The sequence below is a fragment of the Aotus nancymaae genome, unplaced genomic scaffold, assembly GCF_030222135.1.
Source record: "Aotus nancymaae isolate 86718 unplaced genomic scaffold, 86718_ANA_hifiasm-v0.15.2.pri h1tg000040l, whole genome shotgun sequence".
NCBI lineage: Eukaryota > Metazoa > Chordata > Mammalia > Primates > Aotidae > Aotus > Aotus nancymaae.
In genome coordinates, this window is record NW_026988454.1 from 79,055,313 (window position 1) to 79,077,434 (window position 22,122).

Below are 22,122 nucleotides of genomic sequence, written 5' to 3' on the forward strand. Positions count from 1 at the left end.
AATCAGATATGGTAGCTATATAATAGATTATTAAATGTGATAATGTTTACAGAATAGTAAACAGTTGACCATAAAGAACACATAGACAAATATAGATACCAAAAGAAAATTGTTTCCCTGACAATTTAAGCATTATCACTTTCATTGTGCTATTAAGCATCTAAAACCAATTTGCTAAGATATTGTTTTGTTTTGTTTTGTTTTGTTTTGTTTTGAGATGGAGTCTGGCACTGTCACCCGGGCTGGAGTGCAACGGCATGATCTCAGCTCACTGCAACCTCCACCTCCCAGATTCACATGATTCTCCTGCCTCAGCCTCCTAAGTAGCTGGGATTATAGGCACACACACCACACCCAGCTAATTTTTGTGGGTTTTTTTTAGATGGAGTCTTCCTCTTGTTGCCCAGACTGGAGTACAGTGGCACAATCTTGGCTCACTGAAACCTCTACCTCACATGTTCGAAGGATTCTCCTGCCTCAGCCTCCTGAGTAGCTGGGATCACAGTCATGTGCCACCACACCTGGCTAATTTTGTATTTTTAGTAGAGACAGGGTTTCTCCATGTTGGTCAGGCTGGTCTTGAACTCCTGACCTCAGGTGATCCGCCCGCCTCAGACTCCCAAATTGCTGCGATTACAGGCGGGAGCCACCATGCCCGGCCCACCTGGCTAATTTTTTGTATTTTCTGTAGAGATGGGGTTTCACGATGTTGGCCAGACTGGTCTCGAACTCCTGACCTCATGATCTGCCTGCCTTGGCCTCCCAAGTTACCATTATTTTAAAGCAATTCTTATCTATGTTATAATATGACTAAAAAGAAGCCAATAATTGTCACACTTTATAATTGATAAAAGGATACAGGGAGATAATGTAAAATCCAATCTCTGAACTAGGAGTGAAACGTGAGTAATAATCATCTGTATCCAGACATTTCATATTTGAGCTTAACTCTCCCTTGCCTCTCTATTCTTTTTTTCATTACCGTAATCTCTCTTTCCTTTTCCTCCCAGTCAATGATAGTTCATACCTATTTCTACCATTTTATGCTGACTTTGCTTCAGTGGTATTTCCACTCAAGCCAGCTCTATGAAAACAGGGTTTGGCAGTTGCCTACTTCATTGACCTTTTGTAATCCATCATCCTCTTTTGTTATTCACCATTTTTTGAAAGTCATAATGTGCCTAGCATTATTCTAGGCATTAACTGAGAGCCAGAAAACAAAAAGTAAAGAAAAATGGGGAAGGGGGTATCATAGACATGAAACATTGGAGAATCTCTTCTCTTCGCTAATGTTGACAAAGCAATTGCCATATAAGTGCTTTATATGTGTTAACTCATTTAATCCTTATGACAACCCAATCAGTGCATTTGGAACTATTATTATCTCATTTTTATGACACAGAAACCGCAGCAGAGAGGTGTGATGTGGTACAGCTAGTAAGTAGAAGAGCTAGACTTTTCTTCTATGATCACAGAGCTTACTTTACATCTTTTTTTTTAACTCTTCTGACTGCTATTCTATCTTATTTTGTCTCCTCTTCCTCTTCATTTAATCCCCATTCTCATGGGGATGACCCCCAAATTTTCTTTGTGCAGCCCAAATTCCTATCACCTCTGCTTTATTATCCATGTCATGCCTTAAACTCAAATTTTCTAGTGCTGAACATACTATCTTTTTTGACAACCAGCTCCCCTTCCCAATTATCCTTTATCTCCTAGGGCAGAAAGCCGGAGGTCATACTTTGAATTTTTCTTCCTTTTCCTGAGATGTTATATCCTGTCCACTTATTTGAATCTAGCATTTGCCCCTCCACATCCCCCATCATCCATGTCCCATTCTTGCAGCAGCTTCCTAGCCATCTCTCCAAACCAAGTATCCTTCTCCCACAATCGATACTCTGTGCAAGAATCTGCCGTATTTTCTAATGTCCTACCACAGGAAGGCAAAATGTTTCTCTGCTTGGCTTTCAAAGACCTCCAAAAAGTATACAAATCAACTCTGTTTATTCAACTTTATTTTCCAGTACATCCTTAAAAATAATCTCACCTTTCCTCTTTCCCATTCTTCTCCCTCTTCTTTTGCAATAACTACTTTGCTGCTGAACTCTATTAGCTCCCACCTTGACTATTCAAGTAATCAATCACTCAACCAATACCCTGCTTCCAGTTTGCCCTTTCATTCCTTCTTTTTTTCATCATTCATTCATCCAACAAAATACAAATGCCAGGGATATAAAGATGACTCACCCATAGTTCAAATCTCAAGAAATTCAAATCTAACAGGGAGAATATGGATGCACTGCATTCTCTATATTCTCTGTATTGTCTACACATCAATTTATTGTAAGTACTATAATAAAAGTAATAATAAAATCCAATGAAAACTCAAAGGAGGAAACAATTAATTTGCTGAAAAGAGATGGGGAAAACTTTCATGGAAAAGATAAAGTCTGATCACACCCTTTGAGGACTGTACCTGTGGACTGCATTCCAGGGCAGAGAGTGAAAAGCCTAAGTAAGAGTAGGGGTATTAAAGACCATGACCTGTTTGGGCTGGGCAAGGTGGCTCACGCCTGTAATCCCAACATTTTGGGAGGCCAAGATGGGCAGATCACTTGAGGTCAGGAGTTCCAGACCAGCCTGGGCAACATGGCAAAACCCTGTCTCAACTAAAAACACAAAAATTAGCTGGGCATGGTGGCACATGCCTGTAGTCTCAGCTACTCAGGAGGCTGGGACACAAGAATCACTTGAAGCTGGGAGGCAGAGGTTGCAGTGAGCCGAGATCATACCACTGCACTGGGCAACAGAATAAGACTCTATCTCAAAAAATAAATAAAATAAAAAATAAAGACCATGACCTATTTAAGGTGTTTTGGTTCAATCTGGCTAATGTGTGTGGTGTGTGTGCTAACGTACCCTGTGTTAGCCTGACAGACTTCATTTTGCTGAGAGCCAGACAGACTTTATCTTAACCTCCACCTCACCGCTTCTGCCATTTCTCCCTTAAGTGCATACCTGGGTCTTGCTACTCTGCTGGGTCATGCTGAACTTAGAACTATGGAAACATATAACCTTTGTAACCACATCCTGCTTGGCAAGCCCACTTGCTATTGTGAATTCCCCCCCTTGACTGATTATATGACAAGTACCAAATACCTGCCTTGATAACTGACAATCATGGGAACTGCTTGTGTATACCCTCCTTGGAAATCAACAGTCGTGAGAGCCTCCTGCCTCCTAGTTGCCAGCCTCCTTATCTAACTTGCTTGTTCTGCTTCTGTAAATTCTGCTTCAGCTAGGCTCCCCCTCCCTACCTAAATCAAGGTATAAAGGAAAATCAAGCCCCTTCCTCAGGCCCAAGAGAATTTTGAGCATTAGCTGTCTCTCGGTTGCTGGCTAATTAATAAAGGACTCACAATTGGAACTCAGAGCATGACGCTGTTGCATCTAACTCGCCTGGGTATAACATTTGGAGGCCCCAGCAAGAAATTCTTTTAATATATTTTTTCTTTCGCCACTGGATGCTAACCAAACTCAGTCCGGGCTTTCACGGATTAGGAGGCAAACTACAGGGGAGGCACCCCCTAAGACGTTCCAGGGCCTTGTAGGCTGCCACTTTCCGGAGGAGAGTGAATCAACTCCCAGTGCACTCAACCAAATTATTTCTTCAAGTCCTCAGTCCTGGTCCACGGAAAGGGTAAGTCAAGACTAACTCTGGGTTTAAAACAAGGAGGGGCATTAACCCTAACAAGGGTGCCCCAGGGCTTTGTCAGTATTTCAGAACACTGGAGAATAGAGTGCCTGGTTCTGTAAAAAATTTCCAAAAGAAGAAAAAATTTGTCTGGAATCCTGCTTTTTAAAGTTTCCAAAAAAAAGGAAAATTCTCTGAAATTCTAATTGTTTTACAAAAAAGTAACTGCTTTACAAAAAAATTAAAAACTGTCATAGCCTCTAAATGCATGTGTGTGTGCTTGTATAAGTAAGTGGGAACCTTAAAGGCTTGTGTCTAAGAATCCAGTTTGTGGCTCCACGGCAAAAGCTATGGAGTCCAAGTGGGCCCTAACCTGCAGTTCCGTGGTAACCTCAAACAGCTTAACAACAGCATCGAACTAGTTCCACAGCATCAAACTAGTTCTAATCCAAGTCAGGTGTTTATACCAACCTGTCTATGCCAAAAGGCACCCAAGTCCCTAAGGGGAGTGGCCAGGCGGTCATCTAAGGAATCCCAATATGGAACCCCCTTTCCCTTGTTTTTCCTTGATAATTTATCTACCTCAACATCTTACCTCCCTCTACGTCAGTTGTCCTGTTTTGTTCCTAACATCTAAATGTGTATGTCTCATGTCCATTGTCCTATTTGTCTCTAGTGTTTAAATTTGTACGTACCATCATCGTTACTGCCCCAAACAATTGGGCAAGAACGTTTTCAAAACCCTTACTGCAAACTCCCTATCAAAAAGGTCAAATTCCTCATTCATGGTTTGGGCTGGCCATCCCAGTCCTGCCCTTTCTGTCAAAACCAAATCAGGGGTTGTTACAGCAAAAATTGTAAAAAGCATTCACTTGTTTGGAATTTCTGGCACCACAGCAGTTGTTGGCGCCTGGATTGTCACACTCCACACCCCAACAACTGGTCTAACTTCTCCTTAAATCAGTGGTAAAGTCAAAATAGCCATCCTGCTAATCTCCTTGCCCACTTTTTTGCCATCCAGTAACTTTCCCCGTGCCCTTAAAGAAGGCACTGTGCAGGAAAACCTAAGCCCACACAGCTCTATGTCTCCAACACTCTTACTACATCCCTTCGTGGCAACTCTCTAATCATCAAAAAAACTCAAGTAGCCCTTATCCTCCTCATCCCTGTCCTTTGCCCCAAACATCTCTTTTCCTGTGTATCAACAAGTCCAATGCCTCCAAAACTCGGTTCTCATATCCTTCCTCAAACCCTTAAAGGAAAAGGCCAAATTTAAATACTTTGCCTTTAAGGTGTGAAGGTATCAAAGGTATCTTAGGTACAGAGCCAAGCAGGTGGCACAGTCTCGCCCGCCACAGCGGTTCCCTAAGTTTTCCCCATAATGGGAAACTCTTTCTCCTGTCCCCAACCCCTAAGCCCTCTTCAATGTATGCTAAAAATATTCTCTTTGGGCTTCTCAAACAACTACGAAGTCCGCCTTACAAAAGGTAAACTCCAAACTCTGTAAAGTGGAATGGCCAAACTTTAAAACCAAATGGCCCCAGCAGGTCCTCTAGACCCCACAACAGTTCGGGCTGTATGGCAAGTCACAGCAAGTCGTTACTGGGAAGCCCAGACACCCTAATCAATTTCCCTATATTAATCAATGGCTAAATTTAGTTCAAAACCCTCCTCCTTGGCTTCAATCTTGCGCCACTCATAATCCCACCTCCAAGGTCCTTTTAAGCCGGACTTCTCCCTTGCCCCAGTCCTCTGCTCCTCCTGTTCTGCCCCCTTCTAAAGAAGAGGACAGCTCTCTTCACTCCTTGCCTCCGCCCTGCAATCCTCTGGCTCCCCTAAAATCTCCGTCTCCTTGTCTTCATCTCCTGTGGTCTCTCCACCTATCGCCTCTCAATTACAGCCCCGGCCAGAGGAGGCTGCCCCACTCCTCCCCTTAAAAAAGGCACCACCCCCGCAAGGCAGCAAGTGCTCTGGTCCGTTTTTAGTCTGTGTCCCCTTTTCTACTTCCAACCTGTATAACTGGAAGGCCCCAAATCCTCCTTTTTCTAAAAAGCCCCAGGTTTTAACCTCACTGGTAAAGTCTGTGCTCCAAACCCACAGGCCTACCTGGGATAACTGTCAGCAACTTCTTCTAACTCTTCGCTTCTAGAGAGGAACTGTATCCAAAGGGAGGCCAGAAAGTCTGTCCTTACATCAGCCAGTAGGCCAGAGGAGGAAGCCCAAAACCTCCTCAAGGAGGTTTTTCCCTCCTCTCAGCCTAACTGGAACCCAAACACCTCGGGGGAAGAAAAAGCTTTAAACAATTTCCACTGATATCTCCTTGCAGGTATTAAAAAAGCCGCTCAAAAACCCATAAATCTGTCTAAGACAACTAAAGTTGCCCAGGGGCCTAAGTCACCTGGAGCGTTTTTAGAACGCCTCTAGGAGGCTTATCAAATTTACATCCTGTTTAATCCAGCAGCTCCCAAAAATAGCCGTACTATAAATTTGGCATTTGTGGCCCAGGCAGCTCCTAATATTCAAAAAAAGTTATAAAAACTTAAAAAATGTGTTAAAAATAAACATTTCCCAACTCCTGAAAATAGCTCAAAAGGTTTTTAATAATCAAAACCATAAAAACAAGCTGCTCTGGCAGCTAAAAAGGCAGCTAACAGGCCATCAAAAAAACAGGCAAAAGTCATAGTTGCTGCAATCCAGAAAGCTAAACAAAACGATCCTAAACAAAAAAATTGTACTGGGGGAGGCCTAATTCAAAAACTCAACACTCCCAGGGAAAGGGAAAAAAACACCTCTACAAAAAAATCAATGTGCATTTTGTAAACAAATCAAACACTAAAAAAAAAAATGCCCAAAAAAAGCCCCCCAAAAAGGTTCTCACTCTCCCAATAACAAAAAATCTTAAAAATTAACAGGGCCAGGCTCCCTTTCCCTCGACCCCTGCGAGCCCACGGTTACTGCTACTGTGGGGGGCCAGCCTGTAGGCTTCTTAATTAACACCGGGGCAAAGCACTCTGTACTGCAAGCTCGCTTGGGTAGTGTCTCTAACAAAAGGGTTAGAGAGGCAAGGGGCAACAGAAACTATCCAGAAATATCCTGTCACCCACACACAAAAAGCAAATTTGGAACAAAAAAAAAAGTAACCCACTCATTTCTTGTAATGCCAAAGTGCCCTTTCCCCTCCTCAAACGGAACCTACTCCATAAACTACAGGCATCCATCTTTTTCTCAACAAATCAAACCCCCCTTACGTTGGGGGCCACAACACCTCCGACTGCGTAGCTCCTACTAATAGCCCCCTTGTCAAAAAAGTATCTCTTAACTTCATCCCAACAACCGCTAAAATGTAAAACTACACCTCTCCTACAAAATCTGCAGACTCTCTTCCCCCAAGTCTGGGCAAAGTCAAATCCCCCAGGGCTAGCAAAACACCACCCACCAGTAGTTGTAAAACTAAACTCCTGGCTACTGCCCTCCCAGTCCAGGTAAAGCAATATCCTGTAAGTCAGCAGGCTCAAAAAAAAAAAAATCAATCCCCACATTCACCAACTATTACAGGCCAACATACTTACACCTTGCCAGTCCGCCTGGAATACCCCATTTTTGCTGGTTCAAAAACCCGAAACAAGTAACTACCAGCCTATATAAAACCTGTGGGAAGTCAGCAAGCAGTCACAGTACATCCAACTGTCCCTAATCCGTACACTCTCCTTAGCCTGCTCCCACCAAAACATACAGTGTACACTGTTCTAAACTTAAAAAATGCTTTCTTTGCCATCCCTCTGGCTCCCAAACGCCAGCCAATTTTTGCTTTTAAATAAACAAATCCCAGTTCAGGTAATCCCACCCAACTCAAACTCAATTACCTCAGCGGTTTAAAAATTCCCCCCACTCTTTTTTAAAAAGCCCTTCAACAAAACCTTATACCTTTCCAAGCCAGTCATCCTAACTGTACCCTACTCCAGTATGTAAATAACCTGTTATTGGCTACTAAAACTACTAACAGCTGTGTGCAACACACTAACAACTTGCTTCACCTTCTACAAAAGCTCTGGTATCGGGTCTTGGCCAAAAAGGTCCAGCTTTGCCTCTCCAAAGTTTCCTACCTAGGGGACAAAATAAACAAGGGAAAAAGGGCACTCACCTGTGCTCAAAAAAAAAGCCATCCTGCAAATTCCCACTCCCACCACCAAAAAACAGGTACGTAAATTCCTGGGGGCCATAAAGTACTGCCGCCTATAACTACCGGGGTTCGCAAAAATTGCCAAGCCCCTGTACACAGCTACAGGTAAAAATGTCCCACTAGTGTCAACTAACACACAAAAAACAGGCTTTTCAAAACCTGAAAAAAGCACTAACTAAGCCCCTGCTCTAGCCCTCCCAAATATTTCAAAACCATTTCACTTATTTGTTCATAAAACTCAGGGAGTCGCTAAAGGGATACTCACTCAAACCTTGGAGCCATGGCAACGCCCAGTGGCCTGTCTAAAAAACTAAACCCTGTAGCCTGCAGGTGGCCAAGTTGTCTGCAAGCCATGGCGGCAACAGCAAGCCTGGTCCAAAAAGCTGATAAACTAACCCTGGGCCAAAATTTAACCCTCCCGGCTCCACACGCCGTTAAAACATTGCAGCGCAGCGCTTCCGGTGAATAAATGTCAAATGCCCGCATATTACAGAACCAGAGTTTACTTTCAAATCAGCCTCGTTTAACTTTCTCACCCACAAGGTGTTTAAATCCAGCTACTCTACTTCCTAATCCAAACTTTACCATACCTGTCTATAACTGCCAAAAACTGCTAAAAATTACAAAAACTGGCCAACCTAATCTCCAGGACGTTCCGTTAAAAAAGGCAAATGCTACCGTCTTTACGGATGGTAGCAGTTTCCTTAAGCAAGAAGTGCAAAAAGCCGGTGCAGCCGTCACCACGAAAACGAACATACTATGGGCCCAAGCCTGCCAGCCAGTACCTCCGCACAAAAGGCTAAATTAATTGCCTTCACTCAGGCCCTCCGGTGGGGTAAAAATAAACACATCAACATCTACACTAACAGTCGGTATGCTTTTGCTACTGCACATCAAAAGAAAAACACAGCCGTTGCCCTAAAAAAATCAAAGGGCAAACCCCGCTGCCCAAAAGGCAGCCCGGCTCCTGGTCACACCTTTAACCCCATTAACTCTGCTTCCAGCTATCTCTTTCCCATAGCCTAATCTACCCAGCCACCCAACAAACTCTTCCAAAAAAAAAAAAAAAAAGCAAGCATCAATCTTCAGGCCATCAAAAACCAAAATAAATGGTAAATCCTCCCAAATTCCAAAATCTTCCTGCCCTGAGGCCTCGGAAAATCTTTAGTCGGCAGCCTCCACTCTTCCACCCACCTGGAAGAAACAAAATTAGCCCAGCTTCTAAACGGCCATTTAAAAATTCCCCACCTCCAAAACTTAACTAACCAAGCGGCCTCCCAATGTACGACTTGTGTGCAGGTAAACGCCAAACAGGGTCCAAGGCCTAAACTGGGCCATTGCCTCCAAAAATGTAGCCCAAAAAAAGGTGAGAAATAAACTTCACAAAAGTAAAGCCACACCGGGCGGAATATAAGTATCTCCTTGTAACGGTAAACACATTTTCTGAATAAACTAAGGCATTTGCCACCAAAAACAAAACTGCCTCTATGGTAGTTAAATTCTTACTTAATAAAATTATCCCTCAATTTAAACTGCCATTTGCTATAGGGTCTAATAACGGGCCAGCCTTCACCTGGTCCATAGCTCAATCAGTCAGCGACGCTCTAAACATTCAGTAAAAACTGCACTGTGCCTATCAACCTCAGAGCTCTGAACAGGTAAAACGCATAAATCAAACCTTAAAAAGTACTCTTGGCCGGGCGCGGTGGCTCAAGCCTGTAATCCCAGCACTTTGGGAGGCCGAGGCGGGTGGATCACGAGGTCAAGAGATCGAGACCATCCTGGTCAACATGGTGAAACCCCGTCTCTACTAATACAAAAAATTAGCTGGGCATGGTGGCGCGTGCCTGTAATCCCAGCTACTCAGGAAGCTGAGGCAGGAGAATTGCCTGAACCCAGGAAGCGGAGATTGCGGTGAGCCGAGATCGCGCCATTGCGCTCCAGCCTGGGTATCAAGAGTGAAACTCCGTCTCAAAAAAAAAAAAAAAAAAAAAAAAAAAAAAAAAAAAAAAAAAAAAAAGTACTCTTACAAAATTAATCTTGAAAACCAGTAAAGGTTAAACAAACCTTCCTTTAGCCCTTCTTAAAGTCAAATGCACCCCTTATAAGGCAGGGTTCTCTCCTTTTAAAATCATATATGGAAAGGGTCCCCCCATCTTGACTAAGCTAAAAAATATCCATTTGGCAAAAATATCCCAAGCTAGCCTGTTACAGTACCTGCAGTCTCTCCAGCAGGTTCAAACATCATCCAGCCTCTCGTCCAGGAAGCACACCCTAATCCCGTTCCTAACCAAACTGGGCCCTGCCATTCTTTCTGTCCTGGTAACCTGGTGTATGTCAAAAAGTTCCAAAAAAAATAGAACTCTTACCTGCCTAAAAGAAACCTCACACCCTTATCCTCACCACCCCTAGGGCCGTAAAGGTCAATGGCATTCCTGCTTAAATTCACCATTCCCGCATCAAAAAGGCCAGCCAAACTCAACAAAAAACATGGGTCTTGAAGCCCAGGCCAGGCCCCTTAAAGTTACAACCAAGTCGGGTAAAGCCCTCCCGCTAGTCTTTCTTACTCATTTCTTTTACCTATTTCCTCCAGTTATGTCCTTTTCTCCCATGTACTCTTTTCTCCTCACTAATTTCAAAACAAAACGTGTGCATGCAAATACCACCCAAAGGAAAGGTGCCTCCGATAAGGTTTCTCTTGCGGTCAATTTGTGTGCTCTGTTCACAGAATCCGGCCCCAAGGTTGCTACCCGCAATGTTGTTTCCAAAAAACACTGGTAAAAAAATTACCGAAACCAAGTCGGTTGTAAAACCAAAGCAAAAAACTGGCTTCTGTCTGTTAAATTTTACCTTTGTCCCAAAAATCACCCTAATACTAACTGCCAGAACACTTCCCAGTTTGTCTGCCCCTACTGGACTTGTGTAACCTTGGCCACTTACCCTGAAGAACCAACATCGTCCTCAACTCTTTCCATAGCTCGCACTTCCCGCCCTGAAACATGTACCATAAAAACTTGCAATCCTCTTACCATAACCTAGTTTAACTCTTTGGTACTACAGTATAATATGGGAATTAAAACTCTATTTCATGGGGTATAACCATGGAACTCTGTTCACCATCCAGAAAAGTTCTGTTCCCATGGAACCCCCATAAGCCAATCAAACCTTTAACTAATTTAGGCAACCCTGTTCCAAAGGCACCCAAACAGTGTCAGCTCGATTGTCCCATCGCCAATCCCAGCTCCTCAATCTCGGTTGCAACATCAACGCCTCCAACCCAGCCTAATGTCCATTCTAGGTGAAGTGCATCACCTTCTTAGTATTACTCAGCCTAAACTGGCCCAAAACTGTTGGTTATGTCTAAAGGCAAAACCCCCATATTATGGTGAACTGGAAGTTAAAGCCACACTTAACGTCAGCCTCTTTCTTGTCACACACTCCCCTGTTCCCTTACACTAAAAAATGTTTCAGAAAATGCCTCCTGCCTGATTAGCTCTAAGTATAACCTGTCTGCTTCTCCCTTTCAGGCTACCTGCAACCAGTCCTTACTCACTGTTATAAACCCCTCAGTCTCCTACCAGGCACCCAACAATACCTGGCTGGCCTGCACCTCAGGCCTCACCCCTGCATTAATAAAACTAAACCGGGACCTCTTCTGTGTGTGTTGGTTCATGTGCTACCCCAGGTCTACATGTACAGAGAACCAAAAGAACAACATCTCATCGCTCCCCAAAACTGCATCCCAAAACCCACCAAGCTGTCCCACTCCTTGTGCCCCTTCTGACCAACCTAAGCATAGCTGAGTCAGCAGCTACTGGCACTGCCGCTCTGGTCCTAAAAAAACTAATGTCCCTATCTCAACAAGTAAATGCTAATTTAAAAAATCTCCAGTCAGCCGTAAGTATGTTACATACCCAAGTAAAATCCCTAGCTAAAGTTGGCTCTCCAAAATCGTCAAGGCTTAAATTTACTGTTCCTTTCCCAAGAAAGTTTACGTGCTGCTTTAAAAAAAAAAAAAAGCTGTTGTTTTATGCTAACCAGTCTAAAGTCATGAAAAACACTCTTCAAAGCATTCGGAAAAATTTAAACAAATGAAAACAAAAATGGAAAAAATAACACCCCATGGTAACAAAAAATGTTTAAAGTCCGTGGCTAACTACCCTGATAACTGGGTTAGCGGGATCCCTCCTTCTTCTGTTGGGTTTAATCTTTGAGCCTGTAAACTAAACTGATTCCTTAATTTTGTAAAACAGCGTGTAGCTTCTGTCAAAGTTATGTACCTCGAAACCCACTATAACCCCCTTGTTATAACCGAGAAGTCAACAATTTAACTCTCCAAAAACACAAGTGGGGAATGTGCTAACCTACCCTGTGTTACCCAGACAGACTCCATTTTGCTGAGAGCCAGACAGACTCCATCTTAACCTCCGCCTCACCCCTCCTTCCATTTCTTCCTTAAGTGCATACCTGGGTCTTACTACTCTGCTGGGTCATGCTGAACTTAGAACTATAGAAACATATAACCTTTGTAACCATATCCTGCTTGGCAAGCCCACTTGCTATTGTGAATGCCCCCCTGGATTGATTATATGACAAGTACCAAATACCCACCTTGATAACCGACAATCATGGGAACCGCTTGTGTATACCCTCCTTGGAAATCAACAGTCATGAGAACCTCCTGCCTCCTAGTTGCCAGCCTCCTTATCTAAGTTGCTTGTTCTGCTTCTGTAAATTCTGCCTCAGCTAGGCTCCCCCTCCCTACCTAAATCAAGGTATAAAGGAAAATCAAGCCCCTTCCTCAGGCCCGAGAGAATGTTGAGCATTAGCTCTCTCTCAGTTGCTGGCTAATTAATAAAGGACTCACAACTGGAACTCAGAGCGTGGCACTGTTCCATCTAACTCACCTGGGTATAACGTGGAGCGAGTATGAGAAGGGTAGGAGAGGAAACTGGAGGATAAATGGATACCATAGTTTGAAAAGTTTTACATAATAGGTGAAGGAGGTTTTTTTTTTAGACAGAATTTCACTCTTGTCCCCCAGGCTGGAATGCGATGACTCAATCTCGGCTCACGGCAACCTCCACCTCCTGGCTTCAAGTGATTCTCCAGCCTCAGCCTCCCGAGAAGCTGGGACTACAGGTGCCCACAAGCACGCCTGGCTAATTTTTGTATTTTTAGCAGAGATGGGGTTTCACCATGTTGGCCAGGCTGGTCTCGAACTCCTGACCTCAGGTGATCTGCCTGCCTCAGCCTCCCAAAGTGCTGGGATTACAGGCATAAACTGGTAAGTTTTAAGCAACTGAGGAAAAGGCTAGGGGGAAGAGGAGGCCAGATGACATGATCAGATTTATGGATGAGAAAACATCCTGATGAACCATATAAAATATGGAGGCAGCAGTGACCCAGGCAGTAAGACAAAGTCCTGCAGGGAAAGTGAGAATAGGAAGACATGAATCCCCATGACAATTCAAGTCAAATGAACAGGGCTTGAAGGCTAGTTAAATGTAGAGGGAGAAGGACAAGAAGTTTTTAACTTATGCTACTGAGTAAGGCGGTGATGCCTTTGAACATAGAAGAAAATAAAGAGAAAGAAACAAGTTTGGCAGAGAAAGTTATTTTGATCTGTAACCTGCTGAAATGGGGGTGACCATCAGACATTAAATTCAGCAAGGGTTGGAAATCTTCAGAAGGATGGGGCTTGAATAGATGGTGGAGGTCCAGGGAGAGAGTTTTCCATTGGATGTAGCTCTTTATTCTGTTTTACTTACCAGGTGACTGTCTGATATTAAGATTGGCTTTTCAGAACTTAAATAAATTTACAAGAAAAAAACCTCATCAAAAAGTGAGTGAAGGACATGAACAGACGCTTTTAAAAGAAGACATTTATGCAGCCAACAAACATATGAAAAAAAATGCTCATCATCACCGGTCATTAGAAAAATGCAAATCAAAACCACATTGAGATACCATCTCATGCCAGTTAGAATGGCGATCATTAAAAAATCGGGAGACAACAGCTTTCCTGTCGTGGCCTGCATGGTGTTGGCTCATGGGTCTCTGAGACCCGAAAATTAAGAGCGTTTTCGCACCCCAGGGTCTGCTTGTGGTGGCTCTGCAGCCACAGAATGAATATATTGAATTACACCATAAATGCTACGGATACTATCTGGATTACCATGAGGAAAAGAGAAAGAAGGAAAGGCGAGAGGCTCATGAACGTTCAAAGAAGGCAAAGAAAATGACTGGTCTGAAGGCTAAGCTTTACCATAAACAGCACCACGCTGAGAAAATACAAATGATAAAAGACTATCAAGATGCTTGAAAAGAGAAACATGAAACAATAGAATGATGAGAAGACTCCACAGGGAGCAGGACCTGCCTATCTACTGGGCAGAGAGGGACAATCTCGAGCTAAAGCACTTTCCAATATGCTTAAACAGAAACAAAAAGAGACGGCGGGAAAATGGGAAGTCCCTTTGCCTAAAGTCCATGCCCAGGGAGAAACAGAAGTATTAAAAGTTATTCAAACAGGAAAGAGAAAGAAGAAGGCATGGAAGAGGATGGTTACTAAAGTCTGCTTTGTTGGAGAAGGCTTTACAAGAAAACCACCTAAATATGAAAGATTCATCAGGCCAATGGGCTTGTGTTTCGAGAAAGCCCATGTGACACATCCTGAACTGAAAGTCACCTTTTGCCTACCACTACTTGGTGTAAAGAATCCCTCATCCTCACTGTATACAACTTTGGGTGTTATTACAAAGGTACTGTCATTGAAGTAAATGTGAGCAAATTGGGCCTTGTGACACAAGAAGGCCAAGTTATTTGGGGAAAGTATGCCCAGGTTACAAACAATCCTGAAAATGATGGATGTATAAATGCAGTTTTACTGGTTTGACAGCAATTTAACATATAATTATCGAGGACTACACACGAATTAGAAAAACTGCCATTACTGTAACGTTACTGAATACTACCAAACAGCCATATATGTCTGCAATCAAGAGATTTATTAAATTGTAAACATTAAAATGGTCCAGTTGTATAAATGGTCTTTATTCTGAAATCCACTTAGACCCCCATGTTAATAAAATTGATTGAAAAAAAGCAAAAAAATAAACATAAAAAGTCAGGAGACAACAGATGCTGGAGAGGATGTGGTGAAATAGGAACACTTTTACACTGTTGGTGGGAATGCAAATTAGTTCAGCCATTGTGGAAGACAGTGGTGTGGAGATTCCTCAAGGATCTAGAAATACCATTTGACCCAGCAATCCCATTACTGGGTATATACCCAAAGGATTATAAAACATTCTATTATAAAGACACATGTTTACTGTGGCAGTGTTTACAATAGCAAAGACTTGGAACCAATCCAAATGCCCATCAAAGGTAGACTGGATAAGGAAAATGTGGCACATTTACACCATGGAATATAGTCATAAAAAAAGGATGAGTTCATGTCCTTTGCAGGGACATGGATGAAGCTGGAAACCATCATTCTCAGCAAACTGACACATGAACAGAAAACCAAACACCACATGTTCTCACTCATAAGTGGGTGTTGAACAATGAGAACACAAGAACACAGGGAGGGGAACATCACACACCCGGGCCTGTTGGGGGATGAGGGGCTAGCAGAGGGATAGCAGGGGGTAGGTGGATTGAGGAGGGGTAACATTAGTAGAAACACCTAATGTAGATGATGGGGAGGGGGGGATGGATGCAGCAAACCACTAAGGCACGTGTATACCTATGTAACAAAGCTGCACTTTCCGCACGTATAACCCAGAACTTACAGTACAATAAAAAAAAAAAAAAAATGACCTCTTGGCAGAAAAAAACAAAGGAAAAAGAAAAAAGTAAAAGAAGTTTGTCTTTTCAAATTGGATCTGGTATTTTTTATTCACTTGGCCATTCTACTTCCAACCTTAACTTGATAAGCCCAAACTGCAGCTTACAGCCATTCTTTTCTGTGTTTAGGAATCTTGTAGAATCAAATGAAGGTTAACAGAACAGATAAAATGACATTCCTGAATTTGTAAATTTTAGTATCACTCCACTTCTGCGGGCCCTGCCTTAACAGCCAGCCAGTCTATCTTAAATATCGTTTGTAAATTACAGGTATGAAAATCAAGAAAACCTAAACGTAGGGTTTTTTGAAGTTTACATGCAGAAAATTAATTTCAAAGCATATACATAGTATAAATAACATTTAAGCATCTGGGCACAGTGGCTCACACCTGTAATCCCAGCACTTTGGGAGGCGAAGGTGGGCAGATCAGTTGAGGTCAGGAGTTAGAGACAAGCCTGGCCAACATCACAAAACCCCACCTCTACTAAAAACACCAAAATTGGCTGGGTGTGGTGGTGCATGCCTATAATCCCAGTTACTTGGGAGGCTGAGGCAGGAGAATCACTTGAATCCAGGAGACGGAGATTGTAGTGAGCCAAGATCACACCACTGCACTCCAGCCTGGGCAACAGAGCAAGACTCCATATCAAAAACAAACAAACAAAAACATTTAAGCTACATAGAAACCAAATTATACAAATGCCTTAGTAAAAGTCACCTGAGCAGAAAAAATATGCCAAATACAAATGACCTCCTAGCTACTAAAGCAAGTTGAACAGCCCCTCCTAGAAGCTTTATTATTCATTAATTGGTATTAGAATACATAAGAGAGTAACAAAACCACAGCTCTAAAATATGGCTATCAGCAATTCATGGGAGCTTTAAACACAGCCACCTATGCGGTCAAGCAAATAAGACAAAGGAATGATGTGGGAGGCCCATAAGGCAGCAGGAACTGGATTAGACAGTGGAGGATCGGAAGTGCCTGCCTTGTGAATGGGCAAAGCTACTACTTCTGGCCCTTTATAAAAGAAGAAATCTTAAAAGAAGAATATCTGCTAACAAAGCAGATATTTTGATTTCTTATTTTTTGAAGGGCCAGAAATATAAATTTTATGTCAAATTTCTAATCATGTAAGGTGGGCATCGTGGTTCATGCCTATAATCACAGCACTCTGGGAGGCCGAGGCGAAAGGATCACTTGAGCCCAGGAGTTCAAGACTCACCATGGCAACAGGGTGAAACCTTGTCTCTACAGAAAATTGTTTTAAAAATTAGTCAGGTGTGGTAACACACGCCTGTGGTCCCAGCTATTTAGGCGGCTGAGGTAGGAGGATTGCTTTAGCTCAGGAGGTTGAGGCTGTGGTGAGCTGTGATTGTACCACTGCATTCCAGCCTAGGTGACAGAGCAAGACCCTGTCTCAAAAAAAAAAAAAAAAGAGAGAGAAACACAAATATCAAGTGGACCTCTGCTCCAATTGTTCAAAATTAGTAAGGTTTTATTACGTATCAATTTAATCTATGTTGACATTTAATAGCTAATAAAGCTGAAAATACTGATTAGGTTTTAAGTTTGTAATGTTTAACATTAAATATGGTTTTAGAAATAGACTTCTATTCCAGTAATAATCTTACAATATATTTATATCTAAATGATACCATAATTTCAATCTTAATGCTGACAAACTTTTTTCTAACAAAAGATAAATGGACAGTTTTATTTTTTAACTTTAACAGAATGAAAAATGGGTTACAGAAGACAGTTTGATAAAATGTCGGAGCCCAATAAACAGTCACACAACCAATGTGCCCCCTTTACAAAATTAATTTTCATAGATGTAAAAATGACTTCAAGTACTTGCTATTGTTCATAATTGAGTAGCATCTACTTTTAAAACATTGTCTCTAATTAGTTTTCATCAACCACTCTAGTTAAGTTCACCTTGACCCCATCAGTGATTTTGCTCTTTCCTCCACGAAGACCGGCCAAGTAAATCTGAGGCCTGGGCACTCCAGTGATGTCTTCCTTCGTGGACTGGGTGCTAGTGTTCTTTGGAGGGTACACCTGGGAACAATTTTCTCTTCTCAAGTGACTAAGATCGGTTTGTACCGAGTGAGTAACTTTCTGGCGCAAATTAGCCTAAAGAGAAAAAGAACACAGGAATTGACATTTCTCTAAAGAACAAATACCATAAATTATCATCAGATACCTGTTAATATCTGCCTATTTTTGTCTTCAATCTACAAAGACATGAATTCTATAACATAGCATTTTAATAAAACACTGGAAAATCTAGAACATAATAGAAAATTAAATATGCCTTACCAAGAAGTGGAAAAATATCTAAAATGTTGAAAATTGACCCAAAAAAATACAGATTCAAAATTACAGGGAGCTCAATCAGTTATTTGTTAATATAATCTAATTCTTTCATTATTATACTTTGAGATTCATATAACTTGGATTTTTCCACTATAATTGTTTTGTTTCTTTTTGACAAAAAGTTAAGATTTATACAGTATTATCTTTTAAAAATGGACTTCACCCTAGATTTTTAACATAAAAAGGTCTGATGTTTTCCATTTATATTTTACTGTATTCTACATTTTGCTTACTCCCATTATGGATTACTAGTAAACATGAGGTTAAACAGATTACTCAGGCTGGAAAGCAAGGAGGAGCTTATGAAAAGAAGAATAAGTTGCTGCGGTTATAGTAAAGACCAAGAAAAAAAACTCAGAAGGCATGAGAACATGTGAGTGAAGAAGGAGACACCTGGAATTAGAGGAAACATTTCAGAGTTTGAGATACTACAGGTGACTGAGAACCTATTCCCCACCACCCAGCTTATTGTCCACATTAATATGACTTCACTATTCCATTGTCTTCCTTAGCATAATTGTACTATTCCAAGAGACTCTTGCCTAAGCAAATAACTTGATTGCTCATTACAGTACTACCTGAAAGATGTGTCAACTCTTCAGTAGTCAGCATCAACACACAGTTTCAGTCCAAACAGTCTGCATCCCTTGCCTCAAAAAATCTTGTTATTCCCACCAATGCTGGACTGCTTTTTCATGATCCTTACCCAATCCGATTGACACCTCCACCCTACCCCCAATCCACCTCAGTCATTGGAAGACCTGCCTTAGCAAACTTCAAATTCTCAATAAACTCTGACTTTGCAGTTCCTCTTCTGAGACACTGCCAAAGCACTGTTGTGGTGTTTTCCCTTATGGCTATAAGCAATAAACTCAGCTTTGTCTTATCCACAGGTTGGGTAGGTGACACTTAGGGAGCTGGCATTCAGTATAATACAGTCCTACGGAATAATAAGGCCCAAGGTGAGAGTTAGAATCAAGTGGAGATTGAGGAATGGGAAGAGAGGGTTCAGTCAGTAAGAAGTTCAGACCCCTGAATACCCCATTCTCTTAACATTTCCAGTCCATACCTATGTTGTCACCTCTATCTCTTGTATCCTATCCAGCCATCACTTCCCTCCTCCTCCTTGCCTATTTGTATCTCAAAAGTAACTTAAAATATCACCTATGTTAATTTAGGAGAATTTTCATTTCACTTCTGTTACATCCCTTACAAGGAGGTACTGAAATATTTTTATTGTAACAGTATCACTTGCTACACAATTAGCCCCTGAAGAACAAAGTAGAGGGATATATATGTTACCCAATAAGTCTGATGAACTCAAGTGAGTTTAGTAGATAATAGAAAATAATATTGGGATTGGGCATTTCATGAACTACAGAAGAGCAACTGATAGGAAGGAAAACTAATGCAACAGTGATCTATCTGGAAGATACATGGGGAAACTGATCCTTTCTCATCCCAGGGAACTGAAAAGCTGCCACCAGAGTGAGTAGCAAAGGAAATAATGTGGTCAGTGGGAAGCCTGTGAGAGACTGAATATACAAATGCACAAAGGCTAGACCATATATGACAATAGAACTCTTCGACTTGCAACCTCTGCATCAACCAGTCGGGAAAGCCAATCTCAACCTCTAGCTATAGCAATCAATCCAGAACGTTAAGGAGTAGCCAGCTTCTCTATTTTTTTGCCCCTTCTCCCCCAACTCAGGACCAACCAGAGAAACCTAGATATGCTCACCAAATCAATCACATAAAATGCCCTGCTTCTAGTTAGCCTGCCTCCGGCTTTCTCATGCTAACAGCCTACAATCAGAGAACACCTGAAGGCTTCCTCCTTTTCTGACTATAAAGCTTTCCCACTCCCCTGACTGCTTTGAGTCTACCAAACACAAGTGACAGTGTCTGACGCCTTTGTTATAACAAGCTCTAGATCAATAGCCTCTCTTTGTTCTCATTTGGGTAAGCATTATTTCCGCACCTGCTTTCAGTTAAATAGATGGATAAAATATACTATAAAGGGGCTACAGACATAAAATATTTTATTTATTTCATGCTATAAATATTTGTTGTTTAAAATGACAAGATACCATAAAGAGGGTTTGATGGGGGGAATTTCACTGAGTTGGACAGGGATGAGAGTTTCAAAGACAGGCTTTAAGGGCAGGTATCTATACTGTAATTGAGGTGACTGAGAATCAGAAGGATGAGAGTGCCCAGGGTCTGGAGATAACATGTTATCGAGGGGAAACTATCTATGATTTAATAGACAAGCTCCAAAAAACAAACAAAAAAGAATAGTATATCTTCAATGATTAAAGGAAGTTGAGAGTGCTTTAAATACTAGCACCAAGTTTTAAAACTGATAGATAGCTAGATAGATAATTATCATTGTTCTATATATGCTTAAAATTAGAAGACAATCTTATAGTGTAAACCTAACGAATTATAAATTATGATATTTTTGTTAGCAAATAACTGTATAAAACTCATTATTTTACATAAATAATTTACCAACTCTATAAGTAACAACAGATTAAAATTCCCCAACCTATAAATAATTTTAGAAAATATTGTTACAAACCAGTTTTATAGCTTTTCTTCTTAATTCCCATTCATTCCACTCATATGTTCTCACAATTGTTGGTGGCAATATGTGTGTATCCGTCTGTGTGCTACTTTCACTTTTTGTAATTGGTTTTATATAATGTTTGTCAGCTTCTCTCATCTAAAGAAATGGAGTTTTGTAATTAGTGCTTGTAAAAAGTAAACATTATTTACTGACAACTAAAATATTTAGCTAAAACTGATAAAACACTTAAAAAACAAGAATTTTTGGACTTGGAATATACCTGTAAATATCAATACAGAAAAGCACATAATTAATGAGCTGAATTGTTTTTCTGGGAATTATGGCTTCATGATTTTGTTAATGTTGGGGGCTGTTTTTTTGAACTTTTATTTTAGATTCAAGGGGGCACGGGTGCAAGTTTGTTACAAGGGTATATTGCATGATGCTGGGATTTGTGGTAGGATTGAACCCATGACCCACGTAGTGAGCACAGTACCCAGTCGTTCAGTTTTCAGTCTATGCCCCTCCACTCTTTCCACGGTGGCAGTCTTCAGTGTCTACTTATTAGTCCCATCATTATGTCCATGCATCCCCAATTTTTAGCTTCCACTTATAAGTCAGAACATGGGGTGTATGGTTTTCTCTTTTCAAAATACACATATAGGATACACATATAAGGAAATATGTGTATTTCAAAATACCCATATAGGGAAAGAGAAAACATCCCTCATTCCCAAGTCAAATATCCCTCCTGGCTTTGCACAACTGGTAACATAAGTAAATACCTTGTTGAAAATAGAAATTTAAAATAGCTATCAAATATCAGGTAAAAATCACATCTATTTAAACTATCAAAACCTCTTTAAGACATATGTTGAACTCAAACTATGCATACATAGCAGGTTATTACCCAAGGTTTTTGCTTTGTTTTTAGTTGAAAACATTGATTTTCTTCTGGGGAACCCAATATTAAGAGTTCAGTAATTCCAGGCTAAACAAGATATGATAGTGCTGGACATGACATTGTTGATGTTGTTGAAGGGAGTGGTAGAGGCTTAAGGAACTCAGGTCACAGTAAAAAGGAGGGAGAAGATATTCTTTCCAAACAACGGATAATCACTGAGTGCCTAACATTTGATATAAGATACAATTTCTGATTATAAAATTATGATATAGTTAGGTATATTTTAAAAATACTAAAATGATAATTAACAATACTGTACCATACAAATAAATGAAAAGTAAATAATAAGACAGTAAGGACTACACGAAAAAGAGAGGGAGAAAACTCATTTATGCAGATATTAAAAGTCACTGAAGAACAGCTGGGAATTAAATATCCAGAAAGACAGGAAGAAACAAGACCAGCTGGATAGGAAAAAATTATGCTTTAGTGGAAAACTATGCATTATCTACATAAAATACCTTGCCAGTCATC

At 41.1% G+C, this 22,122-nt stretch overlaps 1 protein-coding gene across 2 annotated transcripts in view; it reads right to left on the bottom strand.

The window, feature by feature from the left end:
• Positions 1 to 17,158: 17,158 nt before the first annotated feature.
• The window catches only part of CFAP206 (cilia and flagella associated protein 206), an 82,168-nt gene continuing 77,204 nt past the window's right edge, over positions 17,159 to 22,122 (bottom strand). For both annotated transcript variants that reach the window (XM_064360415.1, XM_064360416.1), the window contains 2 exons: positions 20,697 to 20,840; positions 17,159 to 17,869 (listed from right to left, as the gene is read on the bottom strand). In XM_064360415.1, coding sequence (XP_064216485.1) covers positions 17,639 to 17,869; positions 20,697 to 20,840 — 375 coding nt within the window. In that variant the 3' untranslated portion in view covers positions 17,159 to 17,638. The remainder of the gene's footprint in view (positions 17,870 to 20,696; positions 20,841 to 22,122) is intronic.